Source organism: Nesoenas mayeri (assembly GCF_963082525.1).
Source record: "Nesoenas mayeri genome assembly, chromosome: 14".
Lineage (NCBI taxonomy): Eukaryota > Metazoa > Chordata > Aves > Columbiformes > Columbidae > Nesoenas > Nesoenas mayeri.
The window spans coordinates 8,263,458-8,285,907 of record NC_137556.1 but is presented as its reverse complement, the minus strand read 5'-3'; the positions used below and the strand labels follow the sequence as shown (position 1 = coordinate 8,285,907).

General features: G+C 38.9%; 1 protein-coding gene across 5 annotated transcripts; it reads right to left on the bottom strand.

The window, feature by feature from the left end:
• Positions 1-11: 11 nt before the first annotated feature.
• Positions 12-11,045, bottom strand: CLK4 (CDC like kinase 4). Of its 5 annotated transcripts, none has more exons than XM_080352973.1 (14): positions 10,927-11,045; positions 8,821-8,880; positions 8,075-8,232; positions 6,805-7,030; positions 5,529-5,619; positions 5,064-5,130; positions 3,942-4,058; positions 3,673-3,839; positions 3,484-3,578; positions 2,284-2,413; positions 1,865-1,947; positions 1,272-1,351; positions 446-533; positions 12-358 (listed from the first exon to the last, which is right to left on the bottom strand). In XM_080352973.1, the coding sequence occupies exons 2-14, from the start codon at positions 8,872-8,874 to the stop codon at positions 221-223; spliced, it is 1,494 nt and encodes a 497-aa protein (XP_080209099.1). In that variant the 5' UTR covers positions 8,875-8,880; positions 10,927-11,045; the 3' UTR covers positions 12-220. The 5 variants fall into 5 exon arrangements, with proteins under 5 accessions (XP_080209099.1, XP_080209098.1, XP_080209100.1 ...); XM_080352972.1 differs by having other exon boundaries at positions 10,774-11,017; XM_080352974.1 differs by lacking the exon at positions 10,927-11,045 and adding an exon at positions 9,865-10,052.
• Positions 11,046-22,450: the final 11,405 nt, after the last annotated feature.

The window sequence follows — 22,450 nt, the reverse complement described above, 5'->3', positions numbered from 1 at the left end:
ATTTTCAAAAATGAAAATTACCTTTATTTTTCACTTTGATACCCATAGGACTACAATGGTTCAATAAGGTAAATGTAACAGTTATACAAAACATATGTAAATATTTACAGACTTAACTGTACAAAATAATTTAAAGTTTACAAAAGTTTCATGCAATCTCTGTTGACTGACACAGTCTAGGAAATCTCCCTGGAGAAGCATATAGAATCTTTGAATTTCTTTATTTATTTAATGGTTCAAAAAAAGGATGCTGCAAGGCTTCATCAAGAGTAATTCTTTTGGCGGGATCATATTCCAGCATCCTGCGAACAAGGTCAAACAGACTTTGATGGTCTGTGTCTTGGCAATGCATGAATTCCTGAGAGAAAAAAAAAACAAATAGTATTTTAGGGGAGACCTTTCACAACTGCAAATATAACAACACCATAAAAACGTTGTCTTGTACCTTTAAAGGCTTACAGCGTCTCCTAACGTATCGCCCTGCAGAACTGTGTTCATCCCAATCCAATTGGTCATGACGAAAATAATGCTTTCTGCATGACAAGGAAAATAATTTTAAGATAGCATCAGTGTGTAAAGTGGGCAGATGCTTTTCTAAGTAGTTTTGAAACACGATAAAAGTTTTCCTGTATATCCTCATGCATTTGGGAGCTAACATCTCATCTAGTTCATAGTTATTCACAGACATGTTGCTTTTTATTACCATTGTCACAATATTTAGAAAACAGGCCCTGCGGTATTCAAATCAACAACATCACTGAAAATATATTCTCCATTACTGACATTTAAAGAGATGGATGCTTTAAGATGCTCTAAGGTAAGAACTTGGTCTCATCTGCTAGTAATAAATAAAAGACAGCTTGTCAATTAACGTCTAATAGGAATTTCTTATAAAATCTGCAGAGTTTAAGTGGTTAGCAACTATTTAACAAAATCAGATTATTCCCAAATGTCTTTAAATTGTGTCTAATACTGTTCTGGTGACTATACCAAACTCAGCTTTACAGTCTTAAGAATAGTCATACTCAGTTTCTGTTCAAGAAGCTGGTATTTTGGTTGCTGGCAACTCGGACTACAACCAGAAAAGACTATTGTCAACTATTTAATTCACTTAAATGTGACACCATTTCTTGCAACACACTCATTAATAGGTAACAAGAAGCCTGGAAGTCTCTTTGTTATCTTCAGAAGCTCACAACTAACAATGGACACTTTAAAATTTCTCTTATAATAGGAAAATATTAGGCATTTTACTCCTATAATGAATTTACCTGGATTTCTTGATCATGTGAGTTGGCAGAGGCCCTAGTATTCTTTCCATCATGGCCAAGTGTTCCTTACTATCATGTGTCTGTGTGGAAAAAGCAATGAACTTACTTATCACATTTTTCTATTCTCAGGTGCTTGGTAACAACACTCATCTACAAACAAGACATTTGCTGGAGTACCATCACAGTATCTTTATACATTATCACCATAAATTACCAATAGATTATGCAATGCAGCTCGTTACATAGCACTTCTCACAGTTAAGACGGCCCCCAAACAGCAGAGTTCATAAAGCAAAGTTTGTATGAGTATGTTTTCTTTACTCCTAATTCCAGCAGTATCTTCAGACTTTGGGCAGGCTTCATCATCCAAAAAGCCAGAACAGATACATTAAAATAGTCTGAAGGAGATATTCAAGAGATCACATTTTCATACATGCATGCTGTCTTTACAATCTCATCCATGTTATGCTGAAAAACCCTGTAAAGCTATGCCTTTTACAGCAACAGTTAAGTACATGTCATTGAAAGGTCATTAAAACATTCAAAATCAGTAGCCTGTAATGAAAACACTCAATTTAACTTTATGTACGTACCTGAAATACTGTAAATCCTAAGTAATACTCAATTAGAATACAACCAATACTCCAAACGTCACAAGGCTGCGACCATCCCAATGCTGCAAAATAAGCCAAGTTTTTGTTTTACTTTTTAGTATCTTTGCAAAATCTGTAATCCACAAAGCATATTCCCACTTTCCATGCATTACTGATGCCCATCTTCCTGTCTACACCTCTCCTCGAACCTCGGCAGGAGAGGAACATGTATGGACTCTAAAATACTTTAGAATGTTTTAGAGTATTTATTTTACTGTTTACTCTTAAGAATTCTAACATCACCATCTGTGGAAGATGACTGAATTATCAGAGCCACAAGCAACTGTTGCAGTTTATAAAGTAAAGCCATCTGAATTAACTGTAATTAACTGTCAGAAGGTTTAGAACTCTTTACTAACCTAAAATAACCTCAGGAGCTCTATAATGTCTTGTAGACACTAATGTGCTGTGATGCTCATCATCAAAAGTTGCACTTCCAAAATCAACAACTTTGATGTCTGTGTTCTTCAAAGTACGCTCATCTCGCTTCTGTAGGAAAATTGAAGTACTATTTGTTAGTATTTTTTAAAAGTATGCTTAGGCAGAAGGTATTAATCACATTATCCTGTCTTCAAAATACCAGTTAACATAACACACTAAAAATTAAACCTATGTAACAAAACACTCCTTCCAAATATATAAATTCCTATTCAGCTCCAGCTTCAAGAAAGAGGAGCCAGTAACAAAAGGATTTAATCTGAAGTTAGACCTCTCCCACAGTAACAGAGCTCCTTTTTTTGTGAATCTTCAAGTTAACTTGAGTTAGTTATTAGGTCTGTCTTGTTTTTTATTATCCACTGTTACATACACTCATTTATGCAATTTTAACTCTAAAATAAAAATAAAACCAAGCCCTATGCAAAAACTAGATGCACTGAAGTCCATATTGCTTTTCTGTCTCCAAGAAGTTTTTATAGTTTGAAAAAGGAGCAGCAACATGAAAAGAAATTTGTATTTCTGTCAGTGCTGGAAGTCATTTGTACCACAAATTCTTATCCTAATGCTATGTTTTCGTTTGCTTAGACTTAAAAGGAAGATACTCATGAAGAACAGTTCTACTCATGGCCCACACCAATTAGAACTCTGCCCAATGATCAACATTCCATGTTGACAACAAATAGAAAATTCATTTTAGCTACTAATCCAAGGACTGTAAAACTGACAGGCATGTCAGACTCCAGGGTAATCAGACAGAAAGCAAGATCTGACATTTCTCTCAAAACACAGGAATGCTATAAATGCTATAAAGGGATTCCACAATGGTTTAAGAAATATGAAGGAAAAAACCTGGCTAAATTCAAAAACATTAACCCAATTCTCCCTGTGAATGCCAGAACTTCATTAAACAGAAAATACCTCAACTAGTCATCAGATGAAAGTTTCATTAGACTCAGAGCAAAGTTACTCAGCAGAAAGTTAGTACATCTCAAAAAGCACAAAAGAAAATTCTAGTAAACATAACCACTTAACCTTTCTACACTTTTTTTTTTTTAAAGAAAAGTTCAGATGTAAACAGAAATAGCCTAATTCAAGTTGGGAGAAACAAAGAACAAACTTACCATTTTGGCATTGTACTTCACTATGTAATCAGACTCCACAAACAAGATATTTTCAGGCTTTAAATCTGTATGGGTTAGTTTATTATGGTGTAAAACTACAAGAAAAAAAACACAACAGTATACCATGTTAACACATTCATTTCCTAAACAGGAAAAAAAACATATTTGATAAACTTAAGCTTTACTCACAGTTTATAGACTGGCAAATTTGATAAGCCATATTTCTAATGTCATTAATATGAAATGGCAGAAAGCTGTTTTCCTTAATAAAGTCATAAGTACTAAGTCCCAGTAGCTCAAAAACAATGCAAACATGGCCATGATGATCAAACCATTCCAGCATCTGGACGCAGCGGCTTAAAAAAGAGAAAAAAATATAAAAAAATGAAAACTCAACTTACTGAATAATTATCTTCTGCAAATCCTTAGTATGCTGATTGTTCTAATTTCATACTTACAAATTGCTGCTTGGATCCATGTTGTTTAAGTGTTCCAAAACCTGTATTTCTGAACGTGCTGCTTCCCGGTATCTACCAACATTTTTCACAATTTTAACTGCTACATGCATTCCTCTCCTTTAAAAGAAAGTAAAGCATCATAAACTGAATCAATTATTGTCAAATACCTACAACCCCAAAGCAGCTCAGCTTCAATAAAAGAAACACAGAAGATTAAATGTCATAGAGAATTATGAGTTGGATTAAAAAAAAATTACCCAAGTTCTCACTTGAGGAAAGTACAGCAAAAATGTGTCATTTTTTTCCTTCAACTTGCACAACTTGCTCTGGCTTTTTTCAAGCGCTCCTACAGAATCATGGGAATTTAGTAACTTCTGAAGTTTAGGTTCTGAGTATTTTGTACTAGTAAAAACTGACCTGTACTCAATGTAATGTTACAACCCTCAGGCTATTACTTGAATGGAACACAGATGCACATAGTTCATTCTACTCCATTCACTGATAGCCAATTTTTAATTGTCTCTGTATTTTGATTCTCATGACTTAAGAACGTCTCCTCTCACAACACAGGCAGATTACATCTATTTAGTAAATGGTAGTTTGCACCATGCAGTTATACAGCTTGTACAGAAAAAAAAAAAAAGTATAGATATAAAAGGTTTGGTTTTGGAAGAAACCCTCTCTAGCAGATGTTTTTCCAACATAAACATGGTCAAAGAAGTTTAGTGTTAAAGACTAGATTCTCAAAAGCTTAGAGGAAAAACAAAGTAACCAAAACTATTTCTCTATATCTCATCTTGTATAAAGTCAATACCATGCAAGGGCCTTTCATTGGAGCAATAGAAAAAAATAAAAACATTTATAGTACTGGAAGAGATGACTGAAAAACCTCAAAACCAACCAGAAACAGACTGGTAACACCTGAAAATCCTTCAAAATTTTCAGCCAGAAAAAAGCAAACAAGGTAGCTCTCAAAAACAGTTTAACTCCTTTCTTAACTATAATGCAACACTTCATTTGAACTCTAATTTCCTTTTAAAGAAAACATCCCCAAACTTTAATTTCTGAGCTAAGGAGTCTCCTTTGTCATGAGATCCACTTATAAAAATAACCAAAACTTACATATCATGATCTATGCATTCCACTACTTTTCCAAAAGCTCCTTCTCCTAAAGTTGCAACAATTTCATCTAAAAAGAACAAACATAAGTTAGAATTATGTAACTACTTAAACAATAATTAACATTATTAATGTAGATTTAAAAACGTGCCATTACAAAAGCATAATTACTTTAAATCTCAGCATCTGAATGCATTACTTTATTGGACAGGTGTCATGAAAACAGTTAGCTAAAAAACTATCTCTTGTTCTAATCTCAAGATTCAAATTCATTTACTAATTGGAACTTTTTGAACACAGTATTTAAATTCTACAGAAAAGAAGATATGCAAAAAACAAAAAAAGCACAAAAAAAAAACAGAACAAAAAGAGCAATGAAGATTTCTTTAGCCCCCCTCCTCTGACATACTATTCTAAACAGATTTTTTGCTGAATAGTTTTTAAAAAGTGTTGAAAAATGTTCTATACATCTTGCTCTCAGAATGTCTCCGCTTTCACAGATCAGGTGACCCTCCTCATCATCCTCTACACTCCTGGATCTTTTCCTTCGGTGACTCTTCTGGAAACGGCACCAAGATCGTCCAGTCAATCAATATCAATCACAGTGAATTCAGGTCAGAATACGCAATTCATTCAGCGGGGAGATATTCAGGCATTCAGTTACACACGGCCACGAACAGTTGGCAGGAGCAATTTCAAATTCAGTCCCCAGAAATTCACAGGGCACAGTTTATGTTACAGAAGAAAAACATGGCAAGGAACAGATTTTCAGATAAATACTTAAAAGTGATAAAGCAACAGAAAAAACAACACAATTTTGTTTCTCAAACAGCGGTTTAACTGAAGACAGATTAAGAATGCAACATTACTATTTCTAATACTTTGCTAGCAAACAGCAAAAAACAGTACTTATATTTACATATCTAAGCTTACAGTCAGGTGAAATGTTTCTATTTTTAAAACATATTCTTCATGTAAAATAAATACAAAACACTACCGAGTAATTTTACTTCCCTCATGTTTAGAGAGAAGAAAAATTACGCCGAGGTCCTTAATTTGCATTGTATAAGCTAATATAACTTGCTGTTTCTTCTGCAGAAATGTGCCATAAAACACCTGGGATATGTATCAGTGGGCATCATGCCAATAATGAGAAATTGAGAGAGCATGCCTTCAAAGGCAGCAAGCACCAAACTTATCCCATCTTCAGTAAAATATTAGCTGCCATTAGCCAGGCACATGACTTATCAAAGTTTTCTGGAATCAGGTGTAGAATTGTTCTTATCAATTTATCAGACATGCATATTTCATACTTCCAATTAAGTTAACATTAAAAGGGCATGCCACTTCAATTACTTTAGTAATAGGATGGATGACATCTCACAGTCTACACTCAAAAATATAGTTGACTACGCTGCAGAACTAAAGTGATAGCTGTACTTTGAAACAGGATAGTTACTTGTCTTCAATTTCAAGATAACATTTTTTAGATTAATCCCAGTGAACTTAACTACCAGCCACCTATGTTCCCAGTGTATAACTAGTACTTATGATAACCCCGCCCCCAACCCAACTCTGATCCAAAAGTCTCAACAATATGCTCATAAATGGACTCAACTACAAATCCTTTTTAATAAAATACTACTTCTTAAGAGTACTGTGACCAGGAATTGAAGTTCTAGTCCTCACTTAAGAAGTCTATTATCACTAATTCATTAATAATAAAGTTAAAAATTGCTCATACCGAATGCGATTGGTGACTGGAGCAATGATGCCTCTTATGCTTCCTTTTATGACTACTTTTCCTGCTCCGACCAGAGGATTTGCTATAGTGATGATGGTGACTCTTTTCATAGTCTCTGTGATAATGCCTGTGGTCATATACTTCACAGAAGTCATTTCTGTATTCCTCAACATATCTCCGGTCATGATGGTCTCTTTCATTTATGGCTCTATCGTCCAAATAATGACTGAAAATATATTTTAAGTGAATGTTCTCCACTTCAAAAACTTGAGGTTCCAACAAGATAAGCGACTTGAGCTGAGTTACATACCATCTGTCTTTACATCAAGAATGTTTTCTAATTGACTCCCTCCCCAAAAACAGAGGAGCTTTTGATGTTACTTTATTATGAATATAACAACATTGTCAGTCTCAAATACACAGCAGCAATCCGCATGAACAACATATGATCTGTCCACAGCTTGCATAGTAAGAAACTCAGACTCAAAAAGGAAAAACACTTCCTAAAATATACTGAGCAACTCAATTACAATCTCCAAAGTCACAGGATAAATCGCTCTCAATATTGCAATAATCCCCTTCTATGGCTCCAAAGCTCAAAGCGAAAAACAAAACCTGGAGACTGAGAGAAGTAGCATTGTTCTTAGTGCTCTGCATTAAACATTAAAAACCTCACAGAATATCTGGATCAAGGATCTTCCGCACATTAAAGAGAACCCTTTAAGAAAGCTGCTGAGGCAAAGAGCCCCCATCATGCTGTACACCTACCCCTTCCAGCATTTTATAAGCATTAGTATGAGCTCTTGAAATAATTACATGGGATATTCTTCTCAAGGGAAAAAAAACAAAAACAACACATCCTTCCAGTGAAAGTAGTACAGGAGAAAAAGCAAACCACCTCCAAATTATTAAGAGAAACTCATACTCACCACTGTATTAAATGATTAAACAAACCTTCTCTTCCTTTCGTTCACATTAGGTAAATGAAAATGTATACCTTAACTTGAAATTTAATACTGAATGTATGCAATACCAATACTTAACTGACAACAGTGTAACAAGCTAGTAACATTCACTTGTTTTTATTAAAGAATTTCTATGTAATGGTCTAGGTACTGTGGTAACAAATCCAGTTATCTCTTAAGTTTGTCTTAAATGAGCCGAACCTTAAGGAATTGCCAGCTTTGGCCACTCAAAACCTCATTCTGAAATCATATTTATACTAGATATGATAAGAAACATTAGTGCTACTCAGTTCAGAGTCTTATACCTTTCTGAAATAGGATTTGGTTTATAGTGCTTGCTTTCCTGTCCACTGCTGTGGGACCTTTTCCTCCGTTTATGGCTGCTACTGTGCTTTCTTTGATCCCAGCTCTTTCTGTCGTCCCATTCCGGACAATGAGCTTGCTTTGAATGCCGCATCTGCCACTAAAGAAAAACAAATCAACAAAAACACAAAAAAAGACAAAAGGATTACACTGGTACTTGTAGATTGAGTCCACTTCTGTAGTTTGATCAAATATGACACAACTAGAAAGAAGCATTTCTTCAAATAATTGTTTTTCCTCAGCTTTCCCCACACATTATTTTGGCTTCAGGTGAGTAGACATAGCTTTCTCATCCTAACACTGCAACACTGTTATGAAACACAAGGCAAGATTAAATAGGCCAACTCATCTTCAGTTAATAGCTTCAAACATGTCATTAAAGCCTGTTTTAAATAAACTCGCAAGTGACTAAACAGAATAATTTCCTTAAAAACTATTCTGTTGGAGAAACACCTTAATCTTCAAATATTCTCTCTGACAAAACCTACATTGGACATAATTTACTTCAAGGAAGTCAAATCTAAAAACTCCTCTTACAGATCAATTTACAGACACATTTAAAGTTTTAGCAACAATCACAGTGACCTCTGATAAATTAACACATAACTCGGTAGTACTATGAGCCTTAGTTTTGAACCCTATTAGCATGCAAGTATGTGGGTGTTTATTTGCCAGAGATAAAACCCACCAGCTTCCGTTGCTGGATGTTATAAGCAGGAATTCCGTGTTCAAACAGGTACATGCACAACTAGGGGGGAAAAAAAAAAGTAAAATAAAGCACAGCTGTAGATTTAAGAGTATAACAAAACCAACCATTATTTGTTTACTCTTGTTTGGTAGTTTTTGGAAATAAGAGTAATATTACATAACTATTCAGTATATTCTGAAGAAAGAACTAACACAAGACAAGAAAAATTTTCCCTAGTAAGTGGTGATAGCAAGAAAAATAGTTTAGAGACAAAGATAGCACTTAAAAAAAATCATGATTCTGTAAACCGACACAGAACAATCTTGGTTGTCTCTAGATCAACTGGAAAAAGTAAGAGAGAAGCTTTTAGAGTATGTAAATAGCAAGCCTCTTCTGAAAAAGTTTTTCTGATACTTTTGTAGTATTTGTGACAGGGTGGTAGTTTAAAAAAAAAACACACTACAAAACACACAACAAACACTTGTACAATTTTTTTTTTTACAAAACCAGTTTTTAAAATACAATGTAAACATAGTGGTAAACTATGCAAAAATAAGTGACTGGTATAACCTTTGAGTCAGTCACGCTCTAGGTCTCGCAAAAATCTTCACTTATAATAATTAATAAGAAATAAAAAAATGTACTAATGTGTTGAACAACAAACAAAAATTCCTGAAAGAACAAGACAAAAATCTATTACTGTTTCATTTACATGCCTGAATTTCTTCTCTTCTTACCCAGCTCCAAAGCCGTTTTCAACCTACATAACTCGAATTATGAAATACACTCACGTTTCAATTATTCTACTTGTAAGGTGAAGAGCTCCCCCCACACACTCAGTTATAGGTGAACTGACGATTTCACTTGTGATTGCCATTCCCCCTCCCATTTGGCAGAAGGCAGGCTGCAATAATGCTGTATAGTGGACAAATATCTAACTAAAATCACCATTAAAGCGTCCTGCAGAAGGGAACTTGGGGGTGGAGCAATGTACATTTGGCACAGGAAATTGGAGGAAAGGTTTAGCTTTTAACTGCTGCTTACCTACACTCAAGCACTCAGAATTACTGAAATTAAGATGGAAGTCGTATGTTCTGTCCCTAAATGAGACAAGCTAATGTAAATAAGGAGGAAATTGTTAGAATAGGTCTCTGCGAGGCTCAAAATGGCTACAACCCGTTTCACAGTAGGAGCCACTTTAAGATTTTTTTACTCTTATGCACTCCCTCTAAATAAATGCACTGAAACACTTATGCAATAATGACAGCTGCCATGCACGTATGTATTCCTATACAGCATCTGGTCGTAATCTGTACCACAGGCCGTTTTCACTCCCACATTTTGCCATAAGGTTTCTCAATCAGGAAACACAGATCTTTTGTAAAAGATCCACGTACAAAGTGCCTCAGGAAGGCCCCAAAAGTCCTGCCATAAGCTGCCTACACAGCAGGTTCTAAATGTCTCTCCTTGAAAACTTGGCAGGTTGCACAGATCAGAGGAGGTCAAAGGCTTATTCCTTTGAGATGACCAAAGTTCACCAGGTCGAGTGGATCTGAGCGTCCAGGGAACAGACATGCAGGAGCATGTCCCACACGAGGCACCCACTGCCCCAACCCACCAAGTCCCCTTCCCCTCCTGTGCTCCCTTGGGAGGCCTCTGGAGCCGGGGGGGGGCGGGAAGGGCCCGTCTCTGCCGCCATCTGGGCAGGGGCCAGACACCTCGGTGCAGGGCGGGCTGAATAACCGAGGTGCGCAGCCGCTTGTCCCCTCTGCCCCCCCCCCCCCAAGCACCCAGCGCACCCAAGGCCCCAGCCCAGACCCCCCAGTCCCCACTCGCACCCCCACAGGCCCTCTCCACCACATGGGACTCTGACCAGGGGGGTCCTGTACCGAGGATCTCTCCCCCACCTTAACGCCTCCCCAACCAACCCCTCACGGAAGGCTCTATGCTCACCCTGTTCCCCGGGCCGCGGAGGCGACGCGAGCAGCCCCCCTCAACCAACTCTCTGCGCCCCCTCCGCTTCCCCGCTGCTTCGGCCCCCTGGAAAAATAACGGAGACAGGAAAAATAAAAGATCCAGAGGAAGAAGGCCACCTCCACCACTTACAGCTGCAAAAAAAAAAGGCTAGCGATCCCCGTGTCCGCCCTGCGCACACAAACAAAATGGCGGCCGCTGCCGAGCGCGGAGAAACCGCTTCCTCCCGGCTCGTTCTCTCCGTCTCGTGGCTCCTGTGCGTTGTGACGTCAGACGCACAGCACAACGGGCGGACGTAGGACAAAGGCCGCCCCCTAGCGGAGGTGGGGGAGGGGAAGGGGTGCGTCGCAATGGTGGCCGGTCTGAGGGGAGTGGGGTTCTCTACGCGCAGCCCTGCCCACTCCCTTCGGGCTGGCTTTTCCCGGCGCCCCTCTCGGAGTTGAGGCGGTGCGGCCTTGGGACTGACATTCCTGCAGGGGTTCAAGCAGCGAGCCCGGGTTCAAAGGCGACCACCGAGCTGGGGGGCTGCCCCGCTCTGGTGCGGGGTGTTGCCTAATTGAACGGTCCAGTAATCATACTGCCAGTTAACTCCTCTCAATTAATTCATCAAATGTGTTTAAAAAGTTCGGTGTCCAGGCTGATCCCACCGTTAGGCCTGGCTTCATGCTCGCTCAGGTTGACCCCTGGGGGGGGTCGTTCCTGCGTGATGCTGACAGCAAATAAAACTAATAAAATTGATTATCTATGTAAGTCTGCAAGTTACAACCATCACCTTCTCTCTGAGTAATTCCTCTGGCTGCTGAAAAGAGAGTGTGTGTGTTGTTGGCTGAAAGGGAATCGAGTTTTGCCCGTCCTGGGACGGACCCGCCGAGCTGCTCCGGCCGTGGGGCTGAGAGGACAGAACCCAAGAAATGGGACATGGTGATCGAGCTTCGTTTTTGCGTCCAGCAGAGACAAATACCCGCTTGCTCCAGAAAAGACCAAAACCCCCGTGTCACTCGTGTGAATTAATCCAGTTCTGTACCATGGAAAAATTATTACCCTCTCCTCTAGCAGTCATTCAGACACAGAATTTAATAAGCCAGAAGAGACTGCATTAAAGAACAGCAAAACCAAAATGGGGAGGAAACTGGAACTGGAATGCAAGCTTCAAATTTATTAGCTCACTATGTTTTATCTGGGCAAAATTACAAATCTCTGAAGGTCAGTGGAAAATTGAAAAATTCCCAAAATTGGTGACTCTTCCTAAAATAATTTTAGCAACTTTTACCTTTGATACAGCAAGATTTTGCCACTGAAGCAAAATCAGAATATCTAAGGTGTGGTGTGCTTTACATTGAACAACTACTGGTGTCTCTTTAATGTCAGTCCCCCAAAATATTAGCAAACACTGCTCAAATGAAGACATACATTTGGGTTCGTGGTTTTAAAATTTTCATTACAATTTATGTGCCCGTGAGCTTAAGATAAACATTTTAACATGGTTTGCACTAGAGTAAAAATCCTGTTTCTCTTGTGCTGTGGTGTTGTTTTTACTAAGAGAAACTAAGATATGAAACATTGATGGCTGTTTGTTGCCACGTGGTTTGTTTTGTGCCAAATCTGTCCATGCTAAATATGGCTTTGGTGCCAGTGGTTTACTGTTTCTTATTTAGCATGTAAATGACTGGTTATTATTTATAAAACTAGTAATGACATCTGTGAAGTGGTAAGAATTTTCCCGATATCCACTGATAAAGCCTCTGGCAGAGGAATTCTCTCAGAACACAAGCAGCAGAAAATTATATATGCAGAGAGCAAGGATGCACAAGGGAAGTGTTGTGAACATGCAGAAAATATCTATTGACCTGACACTAGCCAAGTGTACCACATCATCACAGTTTCTCAGTGAGTTCTTGTTCCAAGAGGACTGTCTAGGAAGGGTATTTGGATTTTATGGGAAGTTTCTTGCTGAAAGGCTGATGACAAACCAGTGGTGGGTATCTCTGGGATGTGGCAGAATCACGTTATCTGCCTTCCTTGCCTCACTACTTCTGCAGCTTTGCTAGGTCTTACCTTTGCTATTTTTGTTTTCCTGTATAAATAGCTGAGAGGCCCTCGAACAAGGTGTAGCAGCTCAGGGACAGTTTGGGGAAATCCCGTTTAGTGGGACAGAATAAGGTCACACTGGAAGAGACTATTGGGACTGACTACCTTGAAGCAGGAAAATTTTGGTTTGGGGTATTTCAGTTCTCTCCCATTGGGAAGAAGGATCCTCAGCCTGGAATAGAAGGGTTGGAAATAACTATTGTTCATTATGAAAATGCAGTGAATGGGAGCTAGTAAATATTAATAATTTTCAGCTGATAATTGAAAGAACAAATCTATCAGAAGAATAATTAGCTTTTTGTGTTGAACCTTTTTCAAGAAGAAAAATGGTAATATAAAGGTTGTACCACCTTCACATCAAATATACATAAAGTAAACTAAAGAAATTTCACTCTGAAGCAAAAGCCTCACAACAAAGTTTACACCAAGTAGCCTCTATAGACAGACTGTGAAGTAGTTTCAGCTATTGCTCTTCGTGCTGAACAAAGTGCTGTCAAAAATACCTCTGTAGCCATTCAAAAGAAAAGCAGTACTGAAAGCAGTGAATTCTCCCTCCTGTTCAGGAGGTGGCAGTGGAAACCCAGCAGTAGAGAGATGTCAGCTGTAATTTCAGTGGTATCTCAGAGACAGAGAAATTCACTGGCCATGACCAGTTCGAACAAAGCAACAGCCCCTCTAGAAATGGCCATTTTTAAGATAGGAATAATCTGTAATGGTGAAGAATAGAATTAGAGAAATTTAATCTTTACAAAAGTGGGATGGAAACTCATTTGAGTGCAGTTATAGCTGCTTCTGCTGTCAACCCTTATGGTATTTACTGGTTTTTATATGAAATGTTTCCTTGTTTAATTAGACTTTACAACACCAAATGTGTGCTCAACTGGAGGAGAGAGTAACACACAATGCAGCCATGTTTTAGATTGCTTCGTGCAGCAAAATACGTTACAGTTCTGCGTAATTATCCTGATGGGACACATTTGTGCCTGTATGAAAAGCTACATTCAACACCTTTGCTTCAAAATGCCATTTTGTATGGTCCCTCTTTCACATGCTTTACAACAGCAGGTGATCCATCCTCACAGCAGCTATTCAGGAGACGTAAATCTCATTTCGTTTTCCCATTGCTCAGATATGAAATTTAAAGCAGGGGTTGTTTGCCTTGCCCAAAGCTTCTGAAATACTCAGTGGCAGAGGCAAAAATTCCCGACTTTCAGTGCATGCAGTACATGCATGCTGTGCTTGCTTTCTGTTAATTAAAGATGTATTGGTTTTGGTTTTCCTCTCTCTGGTTAGCACATCCCATTTCTGCGAGATTTGGAGTCAGCGACACCACGTACACAGTCCAGAAGTCCTGGGTTGGTAACGGCAGGCAGAGCCAGGCTGTGCTGAATGGAAGGAACACACTCACAGGAGCAACGTGGTGCAGATGCTTAATGTTACAAACTCTACCGCTTACGCCTACACATGAGTTTCTCCTCTGAGTCTCTTCTTTGTTTAAAATAATTTAAAGCTACTTGAAGCAAGGATGCCTCTTACTGAATGTGGTTACTGAAATGGGACTCTCATCTCAATAGAAGCTGTCAGTTTACAGCAATACCAATAATAAAAGAATGCAATTAAACATAGTTGCACCATGGAGTTTTATAGGAACAGACTAAAAGTACTCAGGCCCAGTCCTGTATTTGTCCTCTCATTATGAAGAAGTTTTGAGGCTACAACTACCTGGGAAAATACTTTTATTATGGGAACTAAGAGAATTTACCTCTTTTCCTTGCAGTGTGTTTGCAGTGCGATGTTCTGAATGTGTGAAGATGAAGAGAGACGCAGTAAAATGGAAACAAGAGAAAGAGCAGAAACCACAGGTACTTTTGTCCCTACACACATATTGATGAATTGCTGTGTGCAGTCAGGGATATCTTTGTGTTTTTGGAATTTCAAAGCAACCCAAGTTTCTTTACAGCCTATTCTGTAGATTTGTAGTTGTTGAAATCTCTACTACAAATAAAACTGAAAACCAAAATCAACACGGCTGAGCCTTTTTAAAATTTTATTATTATTCTTATTTGACACTCACATTACAAAATTTAGAAACCATAGACAGTTCAGGCAAACTGTTAAAACACAGTATAAATTAGGGGGGTTTAATATATAAATTCTATACATAGGTAAGTTAGGCTCGAACATGACTGACAAAAGGATTTCATAACAATCTTACCACAACTGTATAAAAAGGCATGGGAATAGGATGGGCACTATCATCATGAATGCAGGTTAAGACATTTTCCACAACAGCTATAAAGCGTAACAATGACCATGCTATTCTTGCGGTGTTTATGTGGGGTACAGTATGCATATTACCATTAACATTTTGCAAGATCTATGTACAGTCACAAAATCATAACAGCCACGTTCAAGTAATCTTACTGTTTCCTGCCTGTGCAATTAATAAAGTGTTGGTATTTGTTCTGAGGGCTTCTAACAAAGCTACATGGTTCGAGTATTATAGATGGTAGAGGGATTTCAATTTGATCAGAAATTGCTAATCATAACATGAAATTGCTTCATTTAAATAAAAAGATACAGGAAAAGCACAGCACCTCACTACCATCTTTCACATGATCAATATATACCAGTCTTTTAATCCATATTTATTTCCTATCTTGATTCTGTTTTAAAAAATAAAATGATAACTTAGTTCCCATTTTTCTAAGCACAGTTGTAAAAAAGAGTTATGCCAAAATAAATGTAAAACTAAAATTCGGGTATCTTTATAGGGTAATTTTTGAAAGGACGTGCTTCCCAGGCGACCCCGGATGTGTCACTGAACATTTGAATTTCTCAATCTGAAAGTAAGGACAGTTTTGCTTTTCCATTTTTACTCTGTGCTTTTAGGCCTGTGAATGTTTTAGAACAGTAGGTTCTTGTAGTTTAGGTTTAAGATAGCTGCTACTGTCACTAAAAGTGAAAAAATCTTAACATCTGATTTCTCACTTTTATAAGCTGATGAACACTTGCTAAGAGTTCTGAAACCCAGTGGATAATTTATTTTCCATCTCTGTTGTGTACCAGCAATGGTCACTTTACAGACAGACTCCTAAGGGACGTACTTGTATGGTTCTAAGAATCAGGTCTTGAAACACTTGAATTTAATAGCTCTCTTGGTATCTTTCACTAAGTTGTAAGAATCAGGAGGATTCTCTTGGAACAATTCCTTCTAGTTCAAGATGAGGACAGACTGTAAGTGATAACCCAACTTGGGCTGTTACGGAAATACATATGATGTCAATTGTCGAGATCACAGCCCCTGTTTTCTCAACTCTCTCTACCCATGGGCCAAACATTAAGAAATCATCATATGTTCAGTTGTTTCAAACAGACTGGAAATTTAGAAGCATAATTAAATAATGAAAGCAGTGATGTAGTACTGCCCTGTTACAATTCACTGAGGAAGTCACATTTCTCTGAAAGGTAGATGGGGTATGGAATTTTCTGGTCAGAAGTCCATTAAATTGGCTCTAAGTCTAAGCCACTCTGCATTTACAGCATTACGGCCTGTGTCTGGCCACAGTGCGAGGCAGGGAATCTAGACAGGAGTTACTCCTACTATAGCTTTTCTCTGTAGTTGAGGTTATAACCTGAGTTTTAGTGTCTTGAAGCTGTGCAGACTGAATGAAATACCACCCATACAAGCTATTAGCTTCTTATCTACATCTTGCATAATGTAAAAATGCAGGATTTGATGTCTTGTAGAGGTGATTAGATGATCCTGTACAAAGCTTAGCTTAAAGTATTTAGTATTTTTTGCATACCTGAAAATATGCAAAAATAGTTTTAAAAGAAATTAATACAAAACAGATAATCTTCCAGGTCTGCTCCATCAAAACCAGGTAATGTGTTTGCTGCCTCCTCTGCTGTGCTCAGAGCTCAGCTGCTCCAGAGCAGCTCACAGGGGTTGCAGGGCAAGGGACACACGCTAAGCCAGTGTGCTTTCCTTCCAGCACACCCGACATTAACCCCAAAGTATTGGTACAGCTTTCTGCACCAGTATTTCACTGTGTTCTCTCCTGCCTTAGCCTGCCAAGCTGCCATTGATATGAATAGCAAGATATGCACAGGTATCTTTTTCCACTCCGCTGCCATGCTGTGAAATAAGAAAGTTAACAACCATCGAGGTATTTATCATGAGTTTTTTAGTACTTATTTTTCCATGCTGCTTACATCTTAAACTTTCTGTCAACTAAATAACAAAATCATCACTGTTTCTAGTCCTCTAGAGGAACCTCCTTTAGTTAAAAGAATTCTCTTGTAATCATTCTGTTGGATGGATAAGTACTCTTTGCCCCAATGAACTTCCAAGAACTTCCTCCCTTTCCAAAGGGATGTGTCCAAGCAACAGAAACTCCAGAGTGCAGGCTGAGATATGAATTTACATGTCAGCTTTGTACAGGATCATCTAATCACCTCTACATCCCCCTGTTAGTGTATGTGCTGCCATATGGACACCAGATAAGCACGTGTGGTTCCCCAGCCACAGTTCAGTAATGTCCAGCACCCACGACCGAGGTAATTTCATGCAACAGATAATGTGAAAAAGGACAAAAGAAAGTCTTTGGCCCACAGTGAAGCCTCAGAGCAGAGACCAAGGGGCTTTTCCCTGTTTCCTTGTCACTTCCTAATCCTATTTTGCAATTATGACAATAGAAATAATCAGTTCACAATCAAAGGGGTTTTAATTTCCATTGAGAGAGTCACCTGAGACAGGGTAATTACTACCAATCTTACAAGAAAGTTCTTAAAGGCATAAAATCAAATTTTACTCTCAGATGTGAATTAATTCCTCGGATCAGATTTAGTCTTTGAATTTGCTGCTGAAACTTCAACAATGTCAAAGAAAACTTCTGCTAAGGCTGGATTTCACCTTATTAAGTGCACCTGCTCATCTGAGAGTTGCACCTGGCTTGAAAGAAAGGGCAGGGACTACACCAGCTGTCAATGCAACCTGATCCCTATGAATAACTTAAAACTGTAGTATACTTAATAATTTTAGGACTGTTCCAAAACTCATCAAAATCAATTGAACTTTCTCCTCGGGCATGTCTTGTCGCTGGGCTTGGGATCAGTCTCATTCTATGGAACACATTCATTGTTCAGCCAGATACTGTTAACTATGTAACATTTTTAAACTGATATGCATAACAATATCTTTTCTACTAACACGTCTTCTTTTGATAACTCCAATTACATATTCAGTAATCTGAGCTCTCTTCTAAACTGGATTTACAGTCGTGCAAACCAGTGCTCATGTGCTTTAATAGAAGGTGCATAAACTATTGCAATAAAACACAATGAAGTAACCAAGGTATCAGTAAGGGACTGGCTTGATGTTGAGTGATTATCTTATCACGACTGAGCACATCATAAGATATTTTCAAGCTGAGAAAAGTACCTCTACGATCACGTTTTTTCTTATTTTAAGTGCTTTAGCAGCTGTGTCCACACTTTGTTAAAGCTCCAACTCAGCAGTAGCTGGGACCACAGGTCGCTTCTAGATCCGAGTGTCTATCCACACGGGGAGCCACCAGCCAGCTGTATGATGGGATTGTTACTGCCTAACAGAGGGAATAACAATTTGCTAAGCTCGGTGTACTCTGTTGCACAGGGTTCATGTGCTCTAAACTCATTACGAGAGGTTTTTGCCCTCAAAATTCAGTCATGCCCAGCAGACATCCATCCATCCATCCATCCATCCACCCATCCATCCACCTTTAATTAAGTAATGTGACTGATGCAAATATTGATGACCTCATGCTATTTCATTCACAACTGAAGAGGGAGAAGTATGGCCTGCATCTCAGAAAAAACAAGAGGAGAGCTCAACATAGCAGAATTTGGCTTCTGGTGTTCTTCAGACATGTCAGTGCCTCCCTACAGCCTCCTCCAGTGAGTTCCTGGCTCTCTCTTTACCCTGCACAGGCTCCAACTTTCAGAGACTTGATCCCTGGTGGGCACAGTACATCCCCTTCTTGCCACATCATTCCATGTCCATCTGGCTCACAACAAAGGGCAGAAGCTCAATAAAACAACTAGATCACGGACCCATGATTCTCCTAATAGAACTGCAAGTCAGATGTCCCGTTTGAGAGGAGTGAAGGGTATTGAACCACAGAAGGTGCTTGGAAAATCCTACCCCATAAGTGGCTTCCCAATGGCTCCAGAAGGACAGAGAGCTCACTTGCTGAACTGCCCTGGCCTCTGCGAGCACAAGTCACTTGAGGCAACTCCTTTCACACAGTGAGATCCTTGGGGCCAAGAGTCTCCTGTACACTGCAGAAGCTGCTGCTCAAACACCTCACAGAAAAATAATTGTTTACAGCACCAAAATCCCTTCTAATGTCAAATCCAACAGGTGTCTCAGGGACATCTGTTACACTTGATCAAACTTCATGTGCAGATCTGACATTTCAATTATTTTCTTATATCTTCCTAATATTTATTATAGTGAACCTGTTATCAGTGCTTTTTTGGCCAATACTACCCAACTGTTCCTGGATTGGTAAGCGTTTTCCTGCCTTTTTCACTCATTTTTGGTTCATCTTGGTTTGTGGGGGTATTTCTGCTTTAATTACAGTGTAACACATGCAGAGATGTAAGCAGGGCTTGCAAAAGCTAGAAAACACTTTGTCACAATTTAAATGTCACATTTTACTGTCTGTTCAGTTTTCCAGTGTTTTGTCCCCTGGTGTAGTTTGTAGTGGCTTAGTGCTCAGTCTTCAGTGATAGTTTCTTTTCAGCGCAGTAGGAGCTCTCTACACGTTTATAGCAAGAAAACATTAATTACTGGAGGTGCTTTCTATCAAATCTTGAAACATTTTTGCTATTCCCCAAATTGTCATCCTTTGTTTTCATTTGTACTCGTGCTTTGTAAATCCTGCTGGTGAAGCAAGGCTCCAAACATTCTCCTATGTGGAGCTGTATACCCTAGTTAGGCCAAATATGAATTACAAATGCAACTGACAGCTGTAACTTAAGGCTTTGCATTGTTTCTATTTAAATCAACAGGGTTTTTGCCATGAAATTGTGTGAAGACGTGCTACGATTTCTAAAGACCGTTCTTTAAAAGTGCTGCCTTCTCTGACCTCCAGGTTGTTTTGCAAAGAGCAGCTAGCGTCTCTGGAAATCACACATTACAGATCAATAAGCCACGTGCCTTTGTAAAGCAATAATTGCTTCAGTATTCACCAAGAGGTGAGGATGTTTAGCACTTCTGAAAAAAGACTTTTTAAATGTGCGACTACGTAAAGGTTTAAAGACAGTCTGGTGCTTCTGAAAGTCCCACTAAGCCCTTAATACCTACCTAAATCTGACCTTTATGCTTCTATTTTAAGCACTGAGGCTTGAAAGTTTTGGACTACGAAAGTGTTTTAGTTTGCAGTGATAAACTTTATGAGATCTAATTTAACTCATACTTACAAAATGGCCTGAATTCATGGAAGGTGCCCAAAAAACTAAAGTATTATCATGAGAAATCACATTTTCATTCGTCTTCGGGATGTTATAATCTCAGCTGTGCCAGCCTCTACTGGCTCATTAGAAAAGGACTGATGATCTGCACTTTAAAAAGCAGGTTTTAAGAAAGGACCCATCCACCTACACCTGTTTTCAGATAAATTAACAAAAAAATCCACTATGAAGTCACATTGTGCCTGTTAAAAAGATGCAGAAATTAAGGAAAAAAATGACCATTTGTCAAACACACTTAAGCATTAGCATTGTTGTAGATATGCTTACGGTTATTGCTCTGGGTTTGGTTGGAATTTAACAGGCTTTTAATGGCATCATTTTGGAAACGGCTCTGCTTGAACGAATGGCTCTGTGTCTATGTTTCTCTATATAGCTCTCAGGTCATGTACAAAAATTAACAAAAACAGCATATAAACAGTATCACCAGAATAGTGCTCATCCCCTGGCTGGAATGATGTTGTACCATCCTCACTCTTAGTTCTTCTACACAAAGCTTGAGTAAACACCTGCTATTTTTATGTTCCCCCTGCTTGAATTCATGCACTGATAGACCTATATGAAAAGAAGTTTAGTTCTGCTTCAAGCCCCTGCGTATGCAGATCTAGAAGCAGCTGTCCTGCTCATCTCAGCGACTGCGAGAGCAGTGGGCTCCTGGTGGCCGCGATCCAGCCTGCACAGGTTTTCACAGCTCATAACCCAACGTCAGAACCGCGCTGCAGACACTACAGACCTTCAGTGGATCACACAGAGTCTCGGGCTGCTGAACTCCGGCTCAGCTCCGCTGTCAGAGCTGCCCTCAAACCCAGCTCCCCACTGCCCAACAGTTCAGCACCTCGTTCAGGCACGGTAACTTCTGAGGCCTGGCAGAGGGCAGAAGCGGTTCCAGTGTTCTGGCTAAAGGGATAAGCCAACACAGCCAAGTTTTGCCATTAGCCTAATTTTTCAAAATAATACAGCCACTTGGAATCACTCTGTATTTCAGTAAAACTACTACTGATCTCAAAGAAAGGGTTACGTCCTTCTATTGCAGGCAGAAAGACTGGAACATCTGAAAAGGCCAGCATCAAGGCAGTAATAAAATGCAAAGTTCAATATCATGTGGCATTTAGGTTTCATTTAAGCTTTTTGAGGTCTTTTCTGGGGCAGGTAGGAATATTCCTTCCACAAACAAACGATTAGTCTACTGGTAGGGCTTAGTTTTGAATTTAATATCCATATAGTTCATTATTATTTAACATATTTGTTACAGTAGCACCTTGATTTTTGTACACCTTTAAACACAGCACAAAGTCCCTACTTCATATTATCTGTAAGGAAATGGTGAACATGGTTTAGATCCTAAAAATAAAAAAGAGAAGAACGGTTATCTGCTCATGAATGACAACTTTTTAGTGCATTCATTCTAGTCTGAACCCTCTGTCTTTTTAAAGCATACCATGTAGTTCCCAAATTCAGAGCAGTTACCCCCACGTCCTATCCTCTTAGTACTATATTGTAAAATGAACAGTACTGTATTCATTGGAACCTGATAATTTGTTTTTTCAAATGGTAATGCAATATCTTTTTTTCTTTAAGTGTGATAAAAGCCTCTAAAAGATGCAACTCAGCATCAACAAAATTAGGGAATACACTACATACATTAAATAGAGGTAAGTTGAGTCCAGAGGCATTTGCTTCTTCAGTTCAACTTCAGATGTGGTGGTGGGGTCTTTAGGCAACACCATCCGCACCCTGTGCCCTCCTCAGCTCGGCCGAGATTCACAGTAAGAAAAGCAACAACAGTGGTGGGAAGAAGAACTAAACCATAGTCCCACTTCAGACTGTTCTCTGTAAAAAGTCATGGGGCTTGTATGACTGTCCAATGCTGATGTGGTCTATATGTGACATACGTGTCCACGTATGAGCGAGCAATGTCAGTTTTCATCCGTTGGAAGCTTATACCTGTAGCAGTCAGTGCTTTGTTCAACAAGGCTGGGGACTGCTCACGTGAGATTAAGTTCGTTCTTCATTCAGCAATTAACCAGATTGCTGCTGTGTCTGTGTTTGA

What these genes read in the sequence shown, in the direction of transcription:
- CLK4 (XM_080352973.1), bottom strand. Translation starts at nt 8,874, where the DNA reads ATGTACCTGTTTGAACACGGAATTCCTGCTTATAACATCCAGCAACGG. An exon ending in CCAGTCACCAATCGCATTCG is followed by an intron (nt 5,620 to 6,804) that starts GTATGAGCAATT and finishes TGCCGTTTCCAG; the next exon opens with AAGAGTCACCGAAGGAAAAG. An exon ending in TGAAGTACAATGCCAAAATG is followed by an intron (nt 2,414 to 3,483) that starts GTAAGTTTGTTC and finishes ATTTTCCTACAG; the next exon opens with AAGCGAGATGAGCGTACTTT.